Source organism: Tenebrio molitor, chromosome 1 (assembly GCF_963966145.1).
Source record: "Tenebrio molitor chromosome 1, icTenMoli1.1, whole genome shotgun sequence".
Classification (NCBI taxonomy): Eukaryota; Metazoa; Arthropoda; class Insecta; order Coleoptera; family Tenebrionidae; genus Tenebrio; species Tenebrio molitor.
The window spans coordinates 36,539,000-36,565,101 of NC_091046.1; the positions used below are offsets into that span (position 1 = coordinate 36,539,000).

The 26,102-nt window shown below is 36.7% G+C and overlaps 1 protein-coding gene across 3 annotated transcripts in view; it reads right to left on the bottom strand.

Annotated features, from left to right (window-relative positions):
• Positions 1 to 3,949: 3,949 nt before the first annotated feature.
• ci (cubitus interruptus) overlaps positions 3,950 to 26,102 on the bottom strand; it is a 71,469-nt gene continuing 49,316 nt past the window's right edge. For 2 of the 3 annotated variants that reach the window (XM_069039111.1, XM_069039125.1), the window contains exons 2-12: positions 22,157 to 22,281; positions 11,100 to 11,198; positions 10,678 to 11,048; positions 10,383 to 10,625; positions 7,812 to 7,961; positions 7,594 to 7,758; positions 7,224 to 7,454; positions 7,009 to 7,173; positions 6,575 to 6,958; positions 6,311 to 6,523; positions 3,950 to 6,258 (exon numbers count right to left, since the gene is read on the bottom strand). In XM_069039111.1, coding sequence (XP_068895212.1) covers positions 4,357 to 6,258; positions 6,311 to 6,523; positions 6,575 to 6,958; positions 7,009 to 7,173; positions 7,224 to 7,454; positions 7,594 to 7,758; positions 7,812 to 7,961; positions 10,383 to 10,625; positions 10,678 to 11,048; positions 11,100 to 11,198; positions 22,157 to 22,281 — 4,048 coding nt within the window. In that variant the 3' untranslated portion in view covers positions 3,950 to 4,356. The remainder of the gene's footprint in view (positions 6,259 to 6,310; positions 6,524 to 6,574; positions 6,959 to 7,008; positions 7,174 to 7,223; positions 7,455 to 7,593; positions 7,759 to 7,811; positions 7,962 to 10,382; positions 10,626 to 10,677; positions 11,049 to 11,099; positions 11,199 to 22,156; positions 22,282 to 26,102) is intronic. The other variant, XM_069039118.1, reaches the window with a different exon arrangement.

The following is a 26,102-nucleotide window of genomic DNA, read 5'->3' on the forward strand; positions in this document are numbered from 1 at the left end:
ATGTTTCGACATTACTGAATTTATTCCATAAGCAGTTTCCGCACTGTATATTATTGTTTTAGATTTAGAACTTGAACATATTAAGAATGACTAATTCGTCTAAAGCCAGGTATTTTTCACTATAATGTGAAACTCTGAGATTGCTATTAATAATAATAATAATTTTATTCAGAAAATACACAGGTGCTTAACTTCGTCCATAAAAATACTTCAACAAATATACCCCCTGTCCGTTCTCAAACTCGAACATAGGCAATTAACATTGAATTGAACGTTTTTGCTGATTCCTGCTCGCCAATTGAACTTACAGGTAAGGTAATGCTACCAATAGAAAGATAAAATTATTGCGCTTGAAATGATACTAATAATAAGATTAAAGGTGCTATTTTTATTTTAAAATACTAATTTAAAACTTGGCGATTTTTAAATACGACATGCCATGATTTTCAAATTGAAGAGCATTTGTCAAAAAATTTAGCAATTTGTTGGGTTAAGTCAGCGAATTTCGGTAAATTACTGTCATAATTATTTACGGAAAAGACACAGTGTCATCAACAGATTTTTGCTGTTGATGAAGAAAGTAAGAGTGAAACCTGTTATGAAATACAGAAGCGTGCTCATGATCGTCGCTTTCTGTCCACAATTTGCTTCACAGACGAATCTACTTTTACACTAAATAACGAATCAAATGTTGAAAACATGCGATATTGGGCTCAAGAAAACCCTCGAGTAAATATTCCTACTAGAACTCAGTATCTTCAAAAAATTGATACCTGGGCTGGAATTTTTAATAACATTGGAAATAAAGGGAAATTTTAATTCAGCAAATTATTTTGATTTATTATTAACTAAGGTAGGAACTGCATTGTAATTTTTTCAAAGAATTTATAATAAAAACTGCTTAAACTGTTAATTACTTTAATATTATAATTGAATTCTTTATTTTATTGATGTACCGAAATACATAATGGCATAATATCTATAAACTGAATACACAGTGTTAATTGCCTATGTTCGACTTTGAGAGTGGACACCCGGTATAATATGTATGTACTTACTTTTGTTAACCACTTAACGTTATAAATTTGTGTGTAAATTCAAATTCAGAAGTATCTATGAAAAACTTACAAAAAAACATCAGAATTTTCAGTCATAACAGATTCGTAAATTTATTCATTCTTAAACTTTTATACTTCTTATCTTGTTTTTGTTTAGAGCTTTTGCAGTTTTGTTACATGCGTAGTGTACATACTTCCCTTTGCTCGCCAACATATTGTTGGATTATATTTACGTGTCGTTTTGCTCTTCGAGAGCCACTAAAATGCTACAATATATCTAGCATCTGCTGATTGAGTAGCCGTCGTTTCATTTTCTAAGATTTTTTAAAATAGGTAAGTTATGAAACAGGAATTAAATATTTAAGTTTTATACGCTAAACCTTTGTTGCCACTACAATGTTTTTCTGCGAGATTGAGATTAAAGGGCTCATTAGGTGTGGTAGGAAAATTCAGGTATTGTGAAGATATAGAATTTCTTTTTAAAATTTTGCGTGGTTTTTTACATTCATCCTAATCAGAATTCCGAAAATGTGTTGAACAAATAACCCCATCTTTTAAAACTTTGATTGTCTGTTTCACACTATGAGTATATGCTGATATCCATTTGTTTCTTAAGAAGGTTTGGTTTTCTCTTGGAGAACTGAAATCATTTTTTCACGCAGGTCTTAGGTACAGGTGAAAAGATAAGTCTTGTCTACATTGCGTTTGCACCCAAAAGAATCAATAACATTAACTTTTAAAGCTAACAACACATTTAAAACTTTTTATTTGAACTATTTGTGTAGGTACTATTGCGATCATTAAATTTTGGACATCATTGTTCTGTCACTTGGAATTATACCACGAAGTTCTTCTGTTGGACGCGGGCGCGGAGTGTCACCCACTGTCACCCCTTGGTGTTTGGTACCCGGGGCGGACTCGATAGTGCCACCGATCACAGCAACGTCTCCGCAGCCGTTTTCTTTTTTTGTGATATAAGTGGTAAGTGCTCACGTTCCATCCATTCTATAACAAATTCTTTACTTATTGCCGTGGCAGCTGATGTCACGGTGACAATATTCATCGTGTGGTTTGGGGGGCACATTTACTATTTGGGAAGAAGGGAGTAAATTTATATGTAATACTATATGCCGTTCACGATTATTTTAAACACGCAGGAGGCCGCGATGTTTTTTTGTTAGATTGGCGTCAGGTCCTGTCATATGACGTTTCGTTTTTGAATATTCGCATTGTTGTCAATTCCGTCATTAATTTAGTTAATACGAATTTACCCAGAACTGCCCTACAAATATGTATGTTTCATTTCAATTACAATTTTACGATTATTATTCCTAATGCGTTCAATTATTTAAATAATGTAACAACTTGGGAGCAGTGTTCGGTTGAATTATAACGTAAAATAGATTTATTAAGACAAATCACAATACTGCCAACTAAAATGTCAGATTTTCATAGATAGTCCGAATTTGAAATAATCGTGAATGGTTTATATACCGGGTGATCAAGAAGGACTGTTTAAGTTGGCAGTACAATTAAGAAAATTTTTTAATTCGTTTATTTATAACACTGCAACTGGATATGTTTTGTTGGTGTATTTGACAAATATCTGATATAGGTATAGCATTAACAACGACAAGCCACCAACAACCGGAAGTTACTCCTGTTATACGATTTAAAATACGATCCAGTGTTACCAACTTAAACGGTCCTTCTTGATCACCCCGTATATACTCCATCCATTTTCAATATACACTGCTAAATCTAGTGATTTTAGAAACTTTTGTGGTGTAATAGGATACAACTTTTTAATGTCACAGATAATAATTCAGGTTATGTGTATTTTGAAGAGGTTATAATGTACGATTTTTGTCATTTTTGACAAATCTCTAATCGAGTCCCGCAATCAAGTAAAGTAAAGTAGTTTTGAATATTTTACTTAAAATATGGTATCTACAGGTTAATATTAAATGCCGACATTGAAATCAGCAAGTAGGTGTACTACCTTATTACCTTAATAAACATAAACAGATTTTAACGAAAAGATTTCAGAGCAGGACACAGAGTGGAAGCATGATACCTACATTCAAAATGAATAGTGCTCAGGAGCAAACCCTCTCAAGTCAAGCCTGAAGGCCGGCGGTCTTGTAATTAAATAAAGCGCACAACGGCGCAAATATTTCTTCACTGTTCCATCGTGCGTCGTTTCCATTCTGTGCCTGTGCCCCCGATCCAGAAATTACTCCGTACTTTTCCTTCAGATATCTGTAGGAGATTGAAGCTAACATTTTAAATAGATCAATTTAAATTAAAAGTGGATTTATCAACTTACGGCAAAAATTTCCCCAACCATTCGGTAAACTGGCATCCTCCCCAAATTTGGACAATTTACTTCCCAAATGTTTTTAAAACACCGGTGAACACTTTGTTTTATCTCTAAAGTGAGGCATTTTTTCTTTATAATACTGCCTGTGGTCTCCATGATATCGCTACTTAATCGTATTTTCTTCAATAATTATAATCTGCCAATGTCAAATTTTTTGACAAATTCTAAACGCCCGCTTTGAATGTTCAATATTAGAAAAAATAAAACACTTTCATTGCAATACAAAAAAAGAAAATTCCCTAACAGTAATGTATATTGAAAATGGATGGAATTTAGCTGAGCAGCCAGCGTCAGTAATCATAGTTGCTCTTCCCCACCTTTATGATATTTTTGTTTTCATTTTTTATGTTTTTGGTTTAATTTTTGAATATCATCTGATTTTTATTGTTGTTTTTTTAAAATATATTATACACTTTAACCAGTTCCAGTAGGTAGCAGTGATAAATAAATATAAATTCGTCATTATTGATAGAAGTAGAATACTTCTGGAAAAAAATTAAACAGAACGTTAAGCATATCATTTATTAAATAATTTTCTATAGCAAATACAAAATATAACTCGTAAAACTAGCATATGTACAAACTTATTTCGATAAAAAAATGTGTACTTATTGTCTGATATGAACATGGCAGTAAATGGCCTTTTTAAAATGAGATCATGGACCTCCAATTATCATAATATCATAAATAAATTGCATTCGTCATATTTATAACTTTATACATATATGTTAATTTACAAACATTAAAGCCTTTTCTATTTAAATATTGCTCAAAAAGTATGTCATAATTACAAGTTTAATATCACAATGTACATTTTATACAATATTTTGAAATATGTCCTTACAAACTCATAAAAACTAATTATGTACTTAGTAATACACAGCCAGTACACTAATGCGGCTGACAGTCTTTGAACTATTGAATCATCTGTAAATATCTGTTTTCTTCTAATAAGGAACTGAGCGATGAAGTCATATCGTTGACGACCATATTTGAACTCGTGGTATCCGCACATTTAGCCAAAGGATGCGTGCTGCTACTGACCATATCAGAATTGCTAACCCATGACTGGCAATTCTGTACGTACTCCAACGTCCTCTGATACGTATCCTGCCTCATTCCTAACGGTTGCACCGTTGTCCCATTTGTACTGCTTCCATTATTTTGTCCTGGCTGGTTAATAATACCCGGCGACATCTGCGACTGGCTGATATCCTTGCACTGTATTTCGTTATTATTTCTGCACTGGTGAAAACACTTGTGAGGGGGATTCCTGCAACTGTTGCAGTTGTTGCAGCTCTGCGCCTGGTTCTGAATGTTATTTGGCATGCACTGATTAAACGGGGGCTGATAACACGTCTGGCTGTAATGGGCGCAAGGTCGGCTCATCTGGGCCTGTTGAGGTTGATTGATCATGTCGGTGGGAGCGGGCGTCGCCATCGCCGGAGACGCCAACGGTTCGTTCATGTTGGGCATGCAGTTGTACGCGGGACTCTGTGTCGGGGGATACACGCTCGTGTTGCAAGGGTAGTTATTGACGGGTTTGCTCGAGGGACACCCGTTAGGGACGTATCCGTTGGGATTGCACATTTGGTAGTTGTGGTTGCTGCACTGCCCCCCGGAACCTGAAGACATACCCGAACCCATGAAGCTGTTGTTAACTTGCATTTGTTGCCTGCAATTGTAGTCGCTGTTGGTATTTTGCGAATGACAGATAGTGTGATGATCGTTCTGTTGGGGCATCATGTTCTGGTTGTGGCACTGACGGGTTTGACTGTTGTCCCACGTCACCCCGTGCTGGACGTAACACATTCCGTGGTTCATGGTTCTGTTGTAGCACTGGTTCGGCTGCACCATTTGATTGTTGTGCAAAATCACGCCGTTTTGCATCACTTGATTGTGTTGCTGCATCATGTTGCAGTTCTGCGGGACGACTTGAGGATTGGGACTCTGCATTGGCATTTGGCTCGTTCCTGGGGACATCAGCTGCGAGTGGCACCGAACAGACATGGGCGACGGGATCATCTGGTTCATGTTGGACGCGGGAGATGGTACCATCTGGTTCATGCTAGGCGCCGGTGACAGCATCGGGTTCTGAATCCCGCCAAAATTCGACGAAGGTGAGGGCATGATTTGGTTGAAGTTTCCGGCCGGGGAAGGCATCATGTGGTTCATATTAGAAGCCGGAGACGGCATCATCTGGTTCATGTTGGACGCCGGGGACGGCATCATCTGGTTTAGATTTGTCGAAGGGGACGGCATCACTTGATTCAGACTGTTCGGCGATGGCATTATGCCCGCTGGTGACAGAACATTTGTGCTCTGAGGCGACGGCAACGCTTGATTTAAATTCGAAGGAGGTGATGGTAATATCTGGCTCAAATTCGAGGGTGACGGCAACGCCTGACTCGGACTCGCTAGTGGTTTCTGCGCCGTGTTGTTTTGATTTGATTCTGACCAACTCATGGCAGTGCTGAAATCGTTGTTCTGGTTGTCAGCCACTTGGTTCAAGTAGTGAACCATTTCGTCCGGAATCACCAGTTTATTTTCAACCATCTCGCCCTCTCCGACCTCGTCGAGGACCACGGCCTGGTTGGGGTGCAGTTCCGACGAACTCACTGTTCCTTTGAGGGGCGACAGCGTAACCGAAGCAGGTCTCGGCGGGGGACTCTTGCGATCTGTGAGCGTATGACAAGGCTCCGACATTCTTCTCGCGTCAGTACTGGCGGACGTGTTCGCCACCGGAATGTTTTCAGGGAGGTTATTTGACATCCAAGTTTGCTGTATCGCAGTCTGTTGGAGGGACACATTCTGTGTCTGCAACAATTTTAATTACAATTACATCAAACTACTTCTAGTGATATCTTACTTGTAGAACTAGGTTGCCATTTCCGCCGGTAATTTTGTTCGGGACGTTCTGTAGCCTTTGCAGCTGTCCCGCCAACAAATGTGAAGGCGGTGAAGGTGGTACACACGTTCCTCCAGTCGTAGCAGTAGACAACTGGCTCGACCTTCGCGAACTTCCGGCAGAAATGGGATCATAGAACGATCCCGGTGTCATGCCAGGTCTCATACTCGACGCCTACAAAACAACCATTACAACAAACCCTCGACGTTTATTCAGTGCATTTACCTGAGAGGCTAAGCTGCTCTTTCTGCTCATGTCAGCGCTTCTCATACTCCCATAGTACGAGCTCACCGTCGAGTTGCTGTCTCTCCTGATTTGAGCTTGAGTGTTTCCCGGCGGTTGCAATCTCTGCTGCAGATCCGTAAACTGCGTCTTATTCTGAGCCACGTTCGCCGCTCCTTCCATCTTCAAGTCGTTGATTCTCCTGTTGAGGTCAGTAATTCCGATGTTCTTGCGTTGCGCGGGTGTCATCGTTGTCAGATTCGAAGGGGGTTTAGTTTGCAGTCGCGGCTTCATCCTAGTTCTAGGACTTCTCTCGCTTACCGCGACGCCGCCTCTATCCGAGCCGATCCCGACCATGGCTCTCAGCACCACCGGCAAATCGTCGATCTGCGAAACTCTCGTTGGAAAAATTCTAACACTATCTCAACCAACACTACCTCCAAGTCCTCGGCTTCGTAAGGCCACGCGGGATCGTCCATGGGACCCGTCCGCTGCACAGCCGTTGCCATGTCTCCGGAGAAGTCATCGTTGCAACCACCAGCGAGCTGAGTCGCCCCAAGAGGACTTCCTTGTTGTTGGTGTCCGGGTGAGTTAACGTCCGACTGGAAAATAATTTTATAAATCGTGCCGACACGCAGGTGAGACCGCTTACTTCTGATTTAATACTCGGACTGCTGAGACTAGCAGTTTTATGACTTTGCATGTCTTCGCTCCGCGGACTCGAGTCCAGACCGGCGGGACCATCCTCGGAACCACCGTCAACTCCTTTGTGTTTTTTGTTCGCGTAAAAGTCGGCACCGTGGACGGTCTTGACGTGTTTCCTTAGAGAGCTAGGGTCGGTGTACCTTTTGGTGCACCCTGGAGCCTTACACACGTACGGTTTCTACAAAGCAATATTTCAATTAACTTCCAAAACAATCAAGACTTTCAGTTACCGCAATTCTACTTACGATGAGTGTGTCCTAGTTAGCGAATAGACAACAGTTTTGAAAAAATTTACTCGAGTTGAAAAATGAACTTACCTCGTTACTGTGTGTACGATTTTGGTGTTTTGCTCTGTCTGAAGCGTTGCTGAAAGCTTTGGAACAACCAGGATACTCGCACGTGTACGGCTTTTCTCCTGTATGAGATCGTAGATGCGTCTTCAAGTTTTCTAGTCTGGAATACGCCTTAACACAACCTTCGAACTGCAACAAGAGCGGTTAAGCTAAGCGCCATCAAATGTTTTATTCGTAAGTACCGTGCACTTGTGAGGTTTTTCTCCGGTATGTCTCCTCATGTGCACCACCAGCATGTACTGCGCTTTGAATGGTTTTTCTGCCCTCGAACATCCTTCCCATCGGCAGACGAAAGACTTCTTGTTGGCGTGTATGTGGTCGTTGTTGATGTGCTACAAAAGACAACATCAGCGATGACAAACCGTCGAGTCACATGGGTTATTCTAAATGATTGTAGTCGAAGTAGGCCATGCCCATGTTATTACATTTTTGCCGCTTTCATGTGAACTGTATGTTTTGTCGCTGTCACTGTCATTTTTTAGGTGAAAAGTGCGGTGATGAGATTTTTATTTATTTTTGTTACATTAACGATTAATTGAGTTATTTTGCAATCAATTTTAAAAATATTGAGTTGTTTTGCACCCAATTTAACTTCCGTGTGTACTCACTTATTCACATCATTTTGATGTTTTTTTATGTGGAGCGGCAACCAGAAATTTTACATTCAGTTTTCACGCCTACTTCGACTACAATCTAGAATAACCCTGTAGAATACGTCCACTGATAGAACGTCGTTTTTTAAATATCCTTAGATAACAAAATCCCCAAACCATAACATTAAAATATTTTCTTTATACCATACTGTTATTAGGATTTATCAGTACTCAATGCTCGATTGATATGACACCTATAACAGTCTAGGCCGTTATTTAAAATTATCAGACCAAGCCCGTTATTTTTGCTGCCGTTGCTACGGTTACGGCACAAATGACAACTAAATTTAATTTTTGAAGTAAAGAGAAATGTCAGTCTTACAAATAAATCATCGTTAAATGTTAAGTATTATTGGTATAAAGAAAACTATAAAACAACATAGGGACGATATGGATATAACAGACTCGGTTGATTATAAAATCTCGGCTCCGCCTCGATTTTACAATATCTTAACCTCGTCAGTTATATAACCCATATCGGCCTAATACCGTTATATACTACCGTGTGAGCAACAAGTACTGATTGAGTTGGCAATAAATTCTGGTGATTTTTGGTGACTTTTATGTCATGTTCCAACGAGAAAACCATTTTATTAATAAAAGATTATAAAAACCAAGACATTTAAATTTGAAATGTATACCAGCTGTCAATAATGTCAATAAAACAAACCGAAATAGGTACAATTCACAGTCTTGAAAATTTTATGTAAAATTTTTTTTTGCCAACTGTAACAGTTATTGTTGCTCACCCTGTATAACAAAGTACCTATCATAGATTGTGTTGGTAATATTTTAAAACATTCGCGCCACTGATTCTTATTGGTTGTTATGAAACCCACGCGAAAAATAAATTATATGACATTTTAAATTTGAAACTGTCAGTGCTGTCAAGTGGTTTAAGCATTTGCGATTTTTCATCTTTAGAGCTTCGTTTTGCGTTTCTCTGGTTTTAAAAGTTATTACTTTTGATCGTGTTGCTGTTTTGATCTGTTCCGTTGCGATTTTTTGTTGATTTTTTTGAATTTGTGAACTGAGTGCGTGCCTCAAGAATCTAGTAGATATAATTGATTTCATATAAATGTTCATCAAGTGAGCTGTGCATTTGTAAAAGCACCTTTAATTTAGTTACATTACAAAAGTCACATTTATGAAGGTCATATCCAATAAATCTTTACTTGGTAAAAATACAAAGACAAAAACAAATAAGAATTACTTTAATTTAATCAGTAAAAAGACGTAACATTGCTTTTGAAATTAGCAATGTTAAAATGGACAAAAACTAAAAAATTAGTCAAATCGGGTTCGCGCAGAGCAAGCAACTTTGAAAGTTAAAGTCACTAGCTTTAGCTTTACTACCAACAGAAAATCAGATTTTCATGGCTTGCTTAGATGCACATTTATATGAAATTGAGTATATAATGAACACTTTAAGTGACATTACAAACATCGAAAATGATACAAAGGTAATTTTTGTTCATGCAATAAATATTACATAATCTTTTGTTTGTGTTTAGCCATTTCCGAAACAAGCTGGATATTTTAATTTCAGTAGCCAGCTTTTTTCGGAAATTCGAAAATGTACTGTGGGTTGCATTTTTAATTCCGTCGGGATCATTATCACTCGTGAAATACCCTGTATTAATAAAGCCTAATACATTACTCCTACTATACTGAAGTTTTCTTTCGTCTTGCCTAAGTGCAAGCATGCAAAAACAATAAAACATCACATGTAAACACTGTAAACCTGTTCTTTCCATTTTTTTTTTAATTTCGCGCCGGATCTATTTGTTGTAGTGTAGAGTGAAAGTGAACATTTTTAGTAACATTTATGTCAAGTAATCTACAGCGTGATCAACAATGACTGAGTCTGTTAGCAATGAAACAATTGAAAAGTACTGGTGTTTTTCGTGTCAAAATTGGCACTGACCTGATATTTTAACTGGAGACGACATTTAATTAAAACATTTTTGGTTATGCCGATTATGTGTATGCTATTACAAAAATGAACCTTTGTTGGTACATTTCAAATTTGCCAAATTTCATTGTTATCAACAGACTCATTTCATTTTTGATCACACCGTATAAGTGGACATAGTATACCTTCACTAGCTCATCTTGTGTCTGAAACTCCGTCGCACAATCCTTCCAATGACAGTTCGTTTCTATGAAGTCGCCCGGTTCATCTTTGAGATCTGTTTGGTCATTTTGTCCCTCGTTCGTCGTCCCACATTGCCCACTTCCAACATTAGGTGGTTCCTTCTTGATCTTGACTTTTCTTGCGTTCGTGTCCGAATCGAGATGCGTTAAATTACCAGTTTCAGCCTTTTTCCTATCATTTAAAGCCTGAAATATACTTCGTTGGCACGGTGTGATGGCGAATGAGAATTTCACTTACGTCAGTCTTGGAAATGTTGTGGGAGGAAGAGACGTGTAGAGGGTGATGTCCTAGGGAGTACATCGCATGGGTCGGAGCTGCCGGGGGTAGAGGCAACAACGACCCAGCGCTTCTCATGAGGTGGGCTTGGAGCTGCTGCAGGTGCATTTCGGGGTGCATATTGAACGCGGGGCTGATGGCGCCCGCCGATAGATGGCCGTAAGACCCGCTAGCACTCGACGATCTGGACCCATTGACTATGGAGGCCAAAGAGTTGGGCGAGAACCTTATCATCGAGTTAATATCGAAGGAGTCCGAGTACGGGGAGGACGATAAAGCTCTTTTTCGCGACTGCCTCAAACTGCCAGGTCTAGGGCTGTTGAGTCGCGAACCTAACGAAAGCTGATATAACGAGAGTTGTCGTTTGAAAAGCGAACAGTTACCGTCTATGCTGAAGGGGAACTCGCTGCTGGCCAAAGTCGAAGACGGGTGCAACTCGGATAGCCCTCGGGCGCTGAGATACTCAGGAGACAGTCCTAGTCCTGTTGACATGCAGACAATTTAAAAACAGTCTCTAATTGTGCCGAAAAATTCGAGACATTTCAGTGTAGTTTCGTGAAAGGAAATGTGCTTATGGCTTAATTTCGTACGAATGCGGCGCCAGACGTGAAATAAATATAGACAGGAGCAATAATTACACTTCGCCGACAACTGAGATGCCCTCAAAAACAAAATAAACACAGGCACCGACTACTGGGCTGAAGCGCTTCGAAATAACGCACGATTTACTCTGAAACTTATGTTTCCTCCGGTGAACGACAAACGGAAAATGCGCTTTCGAAAAATCTGGAATTAATCAAAATTTCGTCAACTAAACCTATTAGACGGGGAAGTTTCTATTTGCGTGAAGACGATTGCACGGGTAGGTTGCGTCGGATTCGGAGGGGAGCCGAGGCTGAAGAAAAACGTCGCGCTCTTGAGGCTGACAGATTAGCATATGAAATGAGATAATTTAAACGTATGACTATAATTAATGAGCTCTGTATGTTGACGTTTCTCAGTCGATCGATCAATCCTGCTGGTCGTGTCGCTTTCATTACAGTCATTCACTTTGGGCTCGGACGGCGTCTCACACTCGTAAATTTCACGGAAAATTTCTCATAATTTTACAGAAATTGCTGTTCTCTTATTGCTCCTTAATGACCATCAGTTTTATTTTTATCGCATGTGCCATCACCACTATTAGCTTCGTTTCTGAGTGACTACACCGGCATTTAAAAATATTTCAAAGTTTGTATTGTAAATTTTCATAAAAATATTATCGTAACGCGTTATGCTTCTTGCTGAGCAAGTTATGACCAGAGTGAGAGTGTAAAATAAGGAATAATTTCTTTAAATTTATGTCGTCGATTTCTACCAAAATTCTCAGACATCGTTTGTCGTAAATTACAATTTTCTCTTCCACCCAGTGGCGGTGCAAGCAGGCCAGCTCAAAATTTTTAAAAAGCAACAGAGGTCAAATGATTGATTTTAAGAAAGGCCCTTTAATCCTCAATGAATAAGTAAAATCATTTTTTAAATCGGTTGATTGATTAAAACAAAAAAAATCAATTTGACTAGAAAAAATTCACAATATCAAAATGAGTTTAACAATTGGCTGTATGATTGTTTAAATAATACACGGTTAACATTTTGAACATGCAATTTAATTAAGGACGTATTGGAAATACATACAATTTTCGATAAAAACTCCAGAATTCGAAATTTTTAAATATCAGCGCCTTTCGTGTGGTAAACATAAATAACCGGTGACTATTAAAATTTTCACTTAGGGTTGGGTATGGATCATTCTTTGTTTTCCGTTGCACCTTAGACACTGATAAGTTTGACATTATAATTAACATTATAGGTTATGTTTCAATTGTACTGACTGACATTTGTCGTTCGTTCTTGCGTGTGTCTAAAGTAACAGAAAAAATAAAAACTCGTTCAAAGCCAACTCCAACTGAAAATTTTAATAGTCACCCGTTATAAATGACACAAATGACATCCGGAATCGTATATTTACTTGTAGAAATGTATTTTATACTTTGCCAACATTTTTTTTTGCTCTATTTGCGAATTTACTCATTTATGTGACAACACTTATGAGAGTCAATGTACCATGTACCCACGATTCAACTTAATAAAAAAAAATTACTTGAAATTGGCAAGACTGTGAATTGTACCTGTTTCCGTTTGTTTTATTGTCATTATTGACAGCTGACATAAATTTCAAATTTAAACGTCTTGGTTTTTGTAATATTTTATTGATTAATTCCCACATATTAGTACATCAAACGTGCGTGTTCAGCCAATCAGAGCGCTTGCTTTCATCCAATCAAAAATGTTTATCGGGATAAAAACGTCCTACTAGGACTCCTGTCAAATTGTTTTTATTAATTGTGTTTTTAATAACTGTATTATAAATAAATATAGTCGTTTTCAATGACATCCGTGCTGTCAATATGACAGTATGTTGGCATCACTTGCTGTTTCAGTTTAATAATTTTGAATTTCCTAATTTGGCGATTTACCTTGACGTGGCGAATTGACAAATTCAAATTATTATCTATCATTTTCGACAAAACAAAGAAAATATGTAATGTGATCCGGATTCCAAGGATAACTTACCTAGTGTAACCATGTTTTATACCATGTTGAAGATTGATTTCTTGTTTGTTGTTGATGTTTCACGAAATATAAATTTCCTTTTACCATAACCTAAAATTCGTGTTAGACATTTTTTTAACTAGAATTTGCTTATACTCTGAATACTGGTTATGAATTTATCTGTACAATCTGCACCAACATATAAAAAACGACACTGACAGCACGGATGTCGTTGAAAACGACTATAATTAACGTTAAAGTTTGTATTCTGGAATTAATCTTGTCAAAAATAACACGACCTAATTTTTTATATCTGATTATTTCCATCACTATAGCAACACAGACAATGGGTCCAATGAGAATTTGACTTTTGAACCAATCATTTTTGTTTATCTCGGATAAAAATTCGCTTCCTCTTGTCAGTGATTAAAATTTTTCTTTCCTCTTGTTACATTTGACAGTTCATTTTATAATTTAATGAAAATGACTTCTTCGTCGATAAATAATAAGATATTGTCGTTGTTTGTTGTTTTTTGTTTGTTCTGGAAATAATCTCAACAAATATAACTCGACCTTGTTCTTTTCGATCGGATAATTTTTTAAATTTATCTACTCAAACTTTTTGTGTTTGATAAATTTACTCATTGAATTGGACATTTTTCTTCGAAGATTAAAGCCCTCCAGCTACGCTGTCGGGCTCTAATCAGAAGAAAAATGTCCAATTCAAATTCGTAAATTTATTACCAAAAAGTTTTTGTGAAATAAAAAAATGTATCACATCTAAGCATTTGCAACTTTTCAGGATTGATGAATGCAATTTGTTAAAATGACATGTCACAATAGTAGATTAGGTTATTAATACGTTATTAATACACAATGAGGTAATACGTCTAGCACCTAAAGCCTATGTCACATCTTATATCAGTCAAATTTGAAGTCTGCCCGAAATTCCGTGCTCGCAATAGCACAGTTGGATTTAAAAAAAATCGGGACATAAATCTTTTCCTAATGTAAATTTGGTTTTGTCCATTTGTCAATTAATTGTCTACTTGACAATACCTATCAAATAATTTTTAAAAATGTCATTGAATTTTGACCATAATTCTAACCTATCTCTCGTAAGACGGTTTTACACTATTAAAAAAACCAAGAAAATTGTGTTAATTTTTTTTTTACGTGTCCCGTCCGTTTTTTGAATCCATAGTTTGAGGTTAATTGTGATTACATAATTGTGTTATAAAGTTGTTATATTTTTAATTTGCCCTCGCTATCTGTAAATGAGAATAACGAAAACAAAATGAAGCCTACGTAAGTCTACTGCAGAAAATTTCGAGTAGTTTCGTTTCATTTTTACAGCTAATTTTAATATTGTTGCAGTTCTACAGTTTTAAAAACTAAGCAAATTTTGCAAAAACGTTCAAATACAGAACGTACAAAAAATTAAAAAAACTGGAATACTTCGTCCAGCGAGAGATTGGAAGAGTTTAAATTATAGGCTTTTAACCCAACACTACAAAATGCACTAGAATACATTAATTAGAGCATAATTTCAGGACAAAAATGTTACGTGCGCTAGGTACTACTTTCTCTACGTGGAATTTAGTGATTTTTGTCAACCAACCTCTCGCTGGACAAACTATACCAGGTCTTAATTACAATTTTTTTTTTGGCTATTACATTCGACAAAAACAAATTCAACACAAATGAAATCGTAATAACTAATTAACGGTTTAGTGAATTCATTTGATTTTTTTAAATACATCAGAACGATGTAAAGAAGAATTTCGCCAATTTTGATCAGTTTTCATCATTTTTATCATTTTTAGACAGCTCCGATTGTTCCTAATGATAATTCCAAGAATTTTCTGCAACTACTTCTACACTTCTGCACCATGACACAAAAGACAGAATTCTTTAATGCAGTTTCTATTACGTTTACGAAAATATACTTCGTTTGCTCCGTTTTTTTTTTTTATGAGTACATATAAGATGCCAGTGGAGATTATCATTCAAGTTATCAGAATGATTCCAGACCCTGTGGAACCTTTATACATATTGCTTTTGAGGTATTTGTGCAGTTTGAAATCGTTGTAGGTTAAAGTTGAGGGCCACTTTATTGTTTACTAAACGTTTTGTTTACTGTGGAAGACAATAAAGATCTCTAAATCTTCGAATGCCTGTCTTCTTGGTGTTGGCGAACCGCTTGGTCGATTGTACATATGCGTGACGTATGTTGTGGTACCAATATTCAGATGTTTAAAATTAACCCGACCGACCAACGCACACACACAACATAATGAACTGAAAATAGCGAGGGCAACGGTTCATTAAGTAAATCATCAAAGATTCCAGCACTTACCTACATCTGCTTCTAATGAAGAGGATCATTGTTATCGTTTTTGTGGACGCATTTCCTCACGAAACCAGTCAAATTACACGGAAAAAATCCTTCGTATTTATTAGTCCGGTTCATTAAAATAATATTAGAATTCTACCGGAGAGGTACGGTGGCAATTTCGAACAGCCCAGATGACGTCGACAATGCGAATGAATATACGAAGACATGATAAACAATAATTTCTATAAATATGTTAATGTCAAAACTAATTGCTGTCAGAACTTTTAGACTTCAAAGAGAGGGTTTGAACACGTTGCAGTGACCACTTCACAGGTTTTGTGGCAGTTATCTTTACAATCTCCCATAAAAAGTACATGTGCCATTGAACACATGGTTTTATTGCGGGGTTGAGAACGTACCGCTGAACTGCTGTACGCATCTGGTTAGGTGAAATATATTACGACCATAATCTATTTTCGTTCTCTTTCAAACATCTCGGTTTTGTTCCTGTGATCACGCTTTCTTCGGGGATTTCGAGCAAACAGCTTACATTGTAATCTGACGCAACGGTTGAAAAATATGCCACATTCAGCCACGCTACATCGTCGGGATAAAAAATCCGAGAAATAACTTTCGATTGTTGTCAAATATTTTACGATTCTTTACGGTAAGTGGATTATCGGTGGAATAAACTGCACCACTTAATCCGGTTATAAACCACCGTCTTCTTATCTCTCTCCGCGTACAAGCGATTATTGAAAATTGACTTGACTTACGGCTACCTGAAGCAAGTGAAGATAACTATCATTATCATTATTAGATCGGCAGTTTACTAAATGCCGAACGAAGAATTTTACGTTGTGCATGCCTGCTTTCGCGTACACGGACAAATGAGATTTAAAAGCTCGCTTGTTTGTAGCGTGCTTGCAGTTTATTTCGGGTTGCTGTTAGGAATTAAATTTGAATTTCGCCAAAATAAACCGATAAACATATCTTGGCTGGATGCGTTTCAGCTTTTCCAGTAATTGATGAGATCAAAGCATTCGTGAAAATTTGATCTAACTTACAAGTAACGATTTAGTGAAGTGCCGAAAAGTCTAGACAAATATAACTAACTCACAAGGACCACTATTTTAGAACCAGAAACGGAGGTAAAATAAATGTGAGGGGGCCCAAGTCGTCACAAACTGAACCCTAAACAAATTATTGTGAATGTATCTAATTACGTAGTTAAAACACATAAAGTACAGGTCATTATTATAAATGATTGCAGTCGACGCAAGCCATGCCTATGTTATGAAATTTTTGCCGCTCTATACAAACATAATTCTAATGTGGCGGGAACTGTCAATAGTGTCAACTGTCAATCGACGGCACTTATTCACATAATTTTGATCACTTTCATATGGAGCGGCAACCATAAATTTTACATTCAGTTTTCACGCCAACTTGGACTAAATGACCCTGCAGAATCATGAAACGCTAATCATGAGTTAGAAGAGCAGAAGGGTAAGTTGATCTTTGTCAAAAGATTTCATATCAAAAAGTAAATGATCCGACTGTATATTTCCGTTAAACAGGACTAATCCATTCCAGAACAGCTGTTCACCATGCAGTGCATTTTGTAATGAAGCAGAAGTAGAATAATCAAAAGAATCTTCTTCTTCATCTCAAATATCTTATGAACCGATCAAGGAAAGATTTCAACTAACAATTTTTATAAGGCTTAGACCCGGTTTCACCAACGCCAGTTAAAGTTAACTGTCGAACTATGTCGAGCCGTTGAAGCTGTCAAGTCAGATGTCAACAGTCAAATGTCAAATTATTAAAGCTTAGTGTCAGTTGTGAGCTCGACGTCTTAGTTGTTTTGCTTGTGATTTTCTTCAGTTTTTCTTTATTCTAATTACATACTTTTCATCTTACAACAGTCTTTATTAAAAACCTCTCATTAATGGACTTACATAACCTCTGTTTTTCTATTTGATATCAGTGATATCACCATATGCTACAGAGCGGTAAAAATCAAATATGTATAGGTACGGTCGGTGGACAAAAAAAACTGGGACAAAATGAGTAAATGACAACCGTTCAAATCCAAATTTGGCAAATTTGCACCATTTAATTCAGGCCTGCTAACAAATAGGTTAACTATGGTACGTAAAAGTCTGTTTTATTTTGACTTTTGATACAAATGCAAGAAATTTCGAGTGTCCCAGTTTTTTTTTTTTTGTACACCAATCATACATATTCGAATTCCACAGAACTCTTGATATTGAGGGTGTCCCAAAATTCGCGAATTCCGAATTCAAAGCGTTGTAGGGGATCACTTCAGTAGTCCAAATATGGAATTAAAAAAAAAAATCAGGCTCCCTCAACAAAGATACTATGGCGGCCAAAAAATTTTGGCCGTCACTTTCTTGACATTCAAGTAAAGTGTAAATAAACCTTAAGGAATCGTAATCCCACTTTCGATTCTTGTCATTTTGACAATCAATTTAAACTGTTTGAAGCTCAGATATCCAAAAATCCGACATGAATAAACAAAATTAGAACAATCGTACATAAAATAACCTGAGGTAAATAACCTGAGGTAAACGTTCTGTGTAGTAGAAATGACAAAAAAATTTTGAGTTTTAAAATTTACCACTCAAAAAATAACGTTCATAATCAAGACGGTAAACATGATAACAATAAAGTACGGATTACAATTTTTTTTTTTTTGAATTGACAGACGACGGCCAAAATTTTTTGGCCGGCATAGTACATTGGCCTGAAGGTGCACACTTTCTTAAAAATGGAACGGCAACGTAGCAGTAGAATAGTATTTTGTCACTGTGGATATGAAGGCTGCTATGTATTGAACAAAATTATAGTGCTTATATCTTCTTCAGGAAGAGCGAATTTTTTTTTCTAAGTATTTTTCGAGCTCCACTGAATTCGCGAATTTTGAAACACCCTGTACGTTCGTTTATAGACACTTTGTATTTTTTCTTTCACTGAGAACAGCTCAATTCGTGACCTCTGTTTGAAAACTATTTAGAACTAAAGAAAACAACTCCTGGTACGATTTTTCCCTAAGTTTCCTGTTGAAAACATGCCACCCAAGTGTGTAGGTAGTATGCAAACATGAGACGTTTATTTCTTTCGTACATATAAGGACTTTGTAAAACAAATCATCGATAACATAATCGTTTTGGATTCGCAATTCAAAATCTAGACAAAACCTCATCAACCCTCAAGCCTTAGTTCATCATTAGTTTAGAAACATGATTTTATACAGGGTGATTCTGAAATAAGTTTGGGAAAAAAACCGGTAATTGGTGATGATAAGAAGAAGTGATTGACAAAAAAAATTCTTATAAAAGTTTTTTCGTTTTCGAGATACACATGATTGAAAATTTGGTCAAAATTGCTAGTACGCTGCTGAATTAAAGGTGATTACATACTAGATTATTCTGGTAGTTTAGCAATAATAATTAATCAAAGGTAAAAGGTGACCGTCAGTCACAAACTTTAATATTTATCTATGACATTACTCCTTTCGATCATTTCCATAGAAACATTTACAAAGCAGTGTGCTTGCACCTACGACTTTATTATTCATAGACGTCAAAAATACAAAGATATGGGGTAATTTCCATCCTTTTGATTTCAGTTCCAAAAGTCATTTACGCAGAATTATTTTATGTCAGGGGTACTGCGCATTTTTTCCAACCTTATTTCAGAATCACCCTGTACCTACTCATTTTACAAATCTGGAAACAAAGACCGAATTCCGAGATTGTCTAATCCCAATTCGATATTGTTTTGCTAATATAGAAGAAAATTGTCATGTTTTGTGATGATTCGGTACTTTAAATGTGCCGATTGTACAAATATTTATTGTTTATCTTAAACGCTTAGGATATTTTCAATATCCGGAAGAGATTATTTCAAGTAGGATGAAAGAGATTTTTAACCCAATGTAGCGTACGACCCATCCAAAGTAGGTTTAATTTTATCTCCGTTTCTGACACCAACCTAATGTTTTTTGACAGAAATTCTATGTTTAAAGCAACTAAATTTAGATTAGTCAGGTGGTTACCTAACTTTAATAACTAAAACTGGATGAAGTTTTTCCAAAAGCCAAAATTATCTGCAAACTTTTTGTACTTAACTGTCATGCAGTGGTGGATTAAAAAAATTAAAATATTTCTAATTTTGTTTTTTTAATGTAGACACCGTTCACGTGGAAGGCCACGATTATTTTTTTTAACGTTGGACACACTGTCACTAAAGTGCCTGACATGCGGACCTATCAAAATGAACACAACATGCTGCTGAATTTCCCGCGATGTCTGAGTGTTCTTCTATTGCAAACTAATAAAACTGACAACAATGCACTAGACATTGATGCTATTTATAACCTCAAACTTAGAAAAACATAACCTAATTAAACAGACAGCTTTACTACCAAATTAAATATGGCCTCCCATTATGCCAAACAACGTGAATGCATTTTACCGTGGCTTGAAATAAATTCGGAATTACTAGTAGAGTAGGCTGGGATTTTATAATGAAGTTGGCAACATCCAGCACAGCAATGACATTTGACAACACAGTACACGTGTTTATTCTGATCCTGACATAAAACTACTGACAATTGTCAGTGCTAAAAAGTCTACCAACCGTTAATAGACAAAATATATAAATCACAGCCTACTCTACTCGTAATTCCGAATTTATTACAAAGTTTCAAATTATTATCAGCTGTACTGGAACAAGTGGAATGATAAATCATCCACGATATCTACGAATAAAACCGACCTGCAGATTCAAGGAGTCAATGGGCGAGTTGAATGTGCTGCTCCGGTTTCACGAGTCATGTCATCGATTATTAATGAGTTTATATTTGATGAGAGAATATAATGAATTATAAGGTAGATTTAAAACGATAAACAGACACCACTGTCTAATGTTTTATTGTACAAATCAATAAATAATGGAGTTTTGTTTGAATAACCGACACAATTCAATTTTTACTGACAGGTACTGACATCAATAGCATTTTATAAACTAGTTTTAACCCAATTACATATTAAATTTGTTTTGTAATATGTATCAGAATTTATTTTATTCACAATTTGATGCAACCGCAGCTGCACACATTTGCAATTTGTATGCAAACTACAGTTGACAAGTTAGATTTTCGACCTTGATACTTTCGAAATTTTGAACTGTCATCTCCAAGTTAAAACAACATTTAACACCTACGAAGAACTTGAACATTGTGCAAGAGCGTTGAAAAAATGAGTGAAAGGCGGCACTTTTTGCGCCAGTCTCGGCATTTCTGCGGACCAAAAACCCCCAAAAACACGGTGGTGTCCAAAGACGGGGGTAATAAAACTGGCGCGCACGCCGCACAAATAAATTTCCGGCAAGTTGCAACAAACATTTGTGTCAACGCGCTTTTATAAGGAGCTGGTGAAAACAAACACGAGCAATGTATAAATAAACCGGAGCGTTTCCAATATTCCAGAATAAACAAACACGCGTCTTCTGCAAAAATAAATCATTAAGCTCGCAGACGTCAAAAATTACGAATACAAATATGTAATGGAAAATTGCAGTTGTGCGCCCGGAGGAGGTGCGTCGAGAACCGTTCGAGCTAATTGTTGGTAACAGCAGCAGGACCGAAATGACAGGATGACATGTTAGCGCGAGTTATACGACCATGCGGGCTCTAAAATTTGATCTTGAGCACCCTCGCATCCGGTTTTTTGAGGAAACTTCATGCCCCTCTCGATCTAATTGGATTTTAAGTGGTACAAACGCGTTTGACATTTAACGCCGGTGGACGTAACGAGTTCGATTAGTTATTGGATTGGATCGAAAAGTTACCCAACGTAATCCGGTTACTCAGAGAAAAACAACACGCTCGACTCCGGATTACGGTGTTATTAATATATAAATTACCATAATTTTTAATAGAGGCCGATATTAACTAACTCCGATCGATAAAGTCTTTATTTTATTGCGGCGAACCATGTATGGAATCAAGCTGGGAGTATGCTGGCTTTATTTTATTAGATATTAAAATATCGAACGAGATGACTGTAAAAATGACACGTGGACGTTTACAGCACACGGATTTTATCGGCACCACTCGACTGACGACCCAAAAGACGTCGAAGACATCCGAACTATGCCATCAACGTCCGTCGACGCTAAATTAAAACATATAAAATGCTACGCGACCACGTCACTTCTTCGTCCCGTTGCAACTATATACGTCTAGTTCCTGGTGCGTAATTTCAAATATGCAGTAAGAGACTGCAAAAAAAAATCTTCGTTCAATTCGATTTGTGGTCACGCTCGTGGAACCAATCTAATTTTGCGTATCAGTGCCTTCCAAGCGACTAGAAACAGAAGCGAAATTAAATCGGAGATTATCGAGAGCGATTTCAGCGCCGCATTCTATTGGAAACTTCACACTTGTTAAAGAAAAACACTCTTCGGCTTCCGGCTTACCGTGTATCGAGTTGGCGGTGGAATGCTGCAGTGAATAGAGGTACTCCATGTGGGGAGGAAGACGATAAGCGGGATGCAGTTCCCGTCCCAGGAGTTGAAGACCACTTCCAGGACTTCCGCTCACCCTGTAAAAAGAAAGAGGTCTAGATGAGCGTCGGAGTAATTGGAGGGATAGCGATCTTCGCGAGGTGAACGTTCAATTTTGCCTTAATTTTTCGATCGGAGATATGCCCACGTCTGCAATTCGGTCAATTGTGATGTGTGCAAGTGCTGTCGCAAGAACGACTGTAGGAGGTACTACGTGCTGAACAATTAGATTGTTCACTAACGGGTCATTAATTTTCACACGCTAGTTTGGCCCGATCACGGTCCTTATCGGTTATGATCTATCTACGTCTTTTAACAATTAAATTCGCAGACAACCTGACAGCGGGCTCGTTAAGGAGAATTATTTACCTAGTCAAAGCGAAAAGCTTCATTATTTTATCGACAATGCTGTCACAACACATGGACCGTAAAAAATGTGATAACACTTTCGTTTTCTCAAAATGCCGCCATGCCGAATACCGACGCTTAATTTCTTACCACACGATTAATTGTATTCGTTCATGCGCATTAAACAGGCCATTAAAAGTTAACAAACCGGAATAGTTGGATACTCGGGTTGCCCTTTATTTATTTTCAACAAGGTCGATTTCGGAAATCTTATATATTTTTTATAATACAATTATTTTTTAATATTAATCGTACGACATTATTGAAAATGAATGCAGATATTGTTTGAAAAATAAGCCAAAATCATATCTTCCGATTTTTTTTTGGTATTCCGTTCTATTTGTGCCACTTTAGTCTTCTCGAGGACAACTTGGAAAACAATCTCCTCAGAATCGTCACAGGAAGCAATTTCTGAAAAATTCGTAAAAACGAGACACAAGCAGCGATGGTAAAATAAACAGTTTATCATGTTTATAACGCCAGCTGGTAACGGCAACTGTGGCGACCCTGATGATGCTAATTACAATTTTCCGTTTTTTTTTTAATAAATAATTAAATTTAATTTCTTCCCTTGTCACACAGATAACTACATATCTATTTCGGTTAATATCTATGGGAATTTTAGAAAGTATAAAAAAGTATCGATTTAAATTTAAAATTTTATTTTGTAATCTGGGTTATTTTGTTTTTATTTTTTTTTCCCATACCTACATAAAAAAGCACACAAATTTATTATTCACAATTAAAGCACCTTAAGTTTCTATTATTAGGACAAAAAAACCAGCAATTCGTTTTTTCACGATTTTTTTGGGTCCGAGTTGCCAATGACCATCTAGTGTTTTTGTTGGCAGTACCTCGGTGATAACTAAATTTCCTAAAGGAAATTGACACTTTTCGTGGTAGGTTGTAGGTTAGGTTGTTTTCAGTTTAAGGTTATATTTTCTGAATAGGTACATTGTTGCCGGATCTCTTCAATCCGGTCTGTCCTTTTTAAATTGGAAGTAGCATCGTTTAATGGAAATTTTTTATCGCAACAAAATTATTTTGACTTTTCCTTGAACAGAAAAAATCATAACCAACTCGGCCCCAAAAAGATTGTGCATGCCTTATATGTATTTCTAATTTAATCTAAATTGTGGCAAGAAGGGTTTGGCATCAACTTTATATTTGTTTTATTCAGTAAGTATTTAAAATAATTGTAATGTTACAAATTAAGAAAGAAAAATCAGTTGTACTTAGCGATTATGTAAATTTATAATTAGAGTAGACTATGATTTTTAAATGAGATTAGCAACATTGACTGACATTGATATTTTGACAGAAAAATTGTAAATTCTAAAGTAAATATTTTGAGGCATCAGTTGTACAATTTAAATGAAGCTGTCAACAGTCAATGTACAAAGTGATCAAAAAGAAAACAAATCAGAGCAGGCGTTGCAAATTATCGGTCATGTCATAGCGAAATCCTATGCTAATAAGCGTTCAATGCATGAGCGTAGAGAATTTGTGGTTTCAAATTTTATAATAAATCATACCTGATGAATTTTAGACGTTGGAATTATAATTGTGCATATTATTATTTATTTATTTGATAATGGAGAAAATTTGTAAAATAAATAAGAGCAACATTTTACATTCGTAAGGTATTGATGATGTTGACCTTGAAAAAAAGGTTTCAATTTCGGCAAAGTTTGCGGACGTTTGCTATAATTGTAAGCAACAATTATCCCAGAATAAGTGGTAAAATGGGTTTTACCAATGAAGATAAAGCATTAATTATTAATATTTAATTAATTAATAATAAATTTTTCGAGAGGTAGGCAACCAATAAAACGACTGTGTATAGCAAGTATACATACGTGTACGATTAAGCTAAGACATTTCGATAAAACAAAAGATGAGATAGCACTTTTAATTTGTTTTCTTGTTCACTCTGTATAACCTACCATTTAACTTTTACAAAATGTTTAATGCTGAACGAAAGTAACTTTGGTATAAAGTTAGAGAATGGAAAATATTCGTATTCCTTACTATAGAGAATTGGAAAAACAAAATTCAACAAGTCATTCAGAATTCTATTTCATAGAATTAAAACATAGACTTTAAAATCCTGAAAGAGCAACTTCCAAAATTCATTCTTTCAAATATCTTAAGAAAGGACAGAATTATGGCAAATTTTCTTCTGAGGAAGTTGCAGAGACGGTGTAGATGCGATGTAGAATTAAAGTAAAGCAAAAGTACTCGTACAAAAAAAGTTCCTGATACTAAGTTACATAAATGTCATTTTGGAAACTCAAAACTTCATTGTAATATCTAAGAGATAAGGGAAACCCCTATAGTATTAAACAACGGTATCGATTGGTAATTTTTATTACAGATTGACCACAACGGTACGGTATCGATTGGTTATTTTTATTACAGATTGACTAACTCCTAACCTCATTCAAATTTTAAAATCGTTTTTGGAATCCTCTGACTAACCTCATTCAACTTTTAGAATACGAGTAGTTTTTAAAATTCTTACACTACTGTGTCTACAAGAAGTTTATGCGTTGATGTAATTAATAATTACATCAACATTTGAACGCGTTGGCGATCAAAGCTCGTAGATGACGTCACCATGGTCTTTGCGAGTCATGTCCTCATTAATCTAGTCCTAATCCCGATGGAGAAAGCATAGGATGCTATTTATAAAAGTAATAAAAAGATTTCGGTTACGTAAACATTTATTCAAGATCCCTCGATCTTCCAGCAAGGTGAGTCGTCGACGATGGAGGATTTCAAAAATATACGGCCAATATAAACGCCAACAAGTTTTTATGGCTGAATAAAAGTTTAATCCGGACTGCATTATCAGGCGTGTCGTTCTACATCCACCCAGATAAACGCGAGCGACCAGCGCTCGAAGACGACACTCGCCAGGACGACGGTCTTTCCGCAGGACGAGTGTAATCCGGCTTGCATAAAACACGCACACCACTCCGAACGCGGCCGAATCACCTATGTTTTGTTCGCACCTTAGATGTGGGTGTTTTATACAGTTGTACCAAACAAAGAAGGCACACCGTTCCAACCTGAATAATTTGACAATTTGTATACAGGCGCCTTGGATATTTACATAAATTTCGTCGATGGCTTCAACTTTGCGGGCTTGACCGCTCTATCATCAAACACGTTCGAGTGACTCACGGAGTCGCAAATAAGTTGGGGACCGACTTTCAGATTTATTCGGTTCACAGGAGCAAACACCTCTACATGTTTATGCAATAACTCACACCCCCCGAAATGTTATATCTGGAGCCAAGCTGGTCTAAAATTTTTTTAAAAAGAACCATTCAGTTTTTATACACAACATTGATTATTATTAACACGTGTTGAAGTGTACTTATAGAGAAGTCAACAAGAAAATGCGCAAGCTCACACGACGAGAACTGAGAGGCAGCTTCTGGAA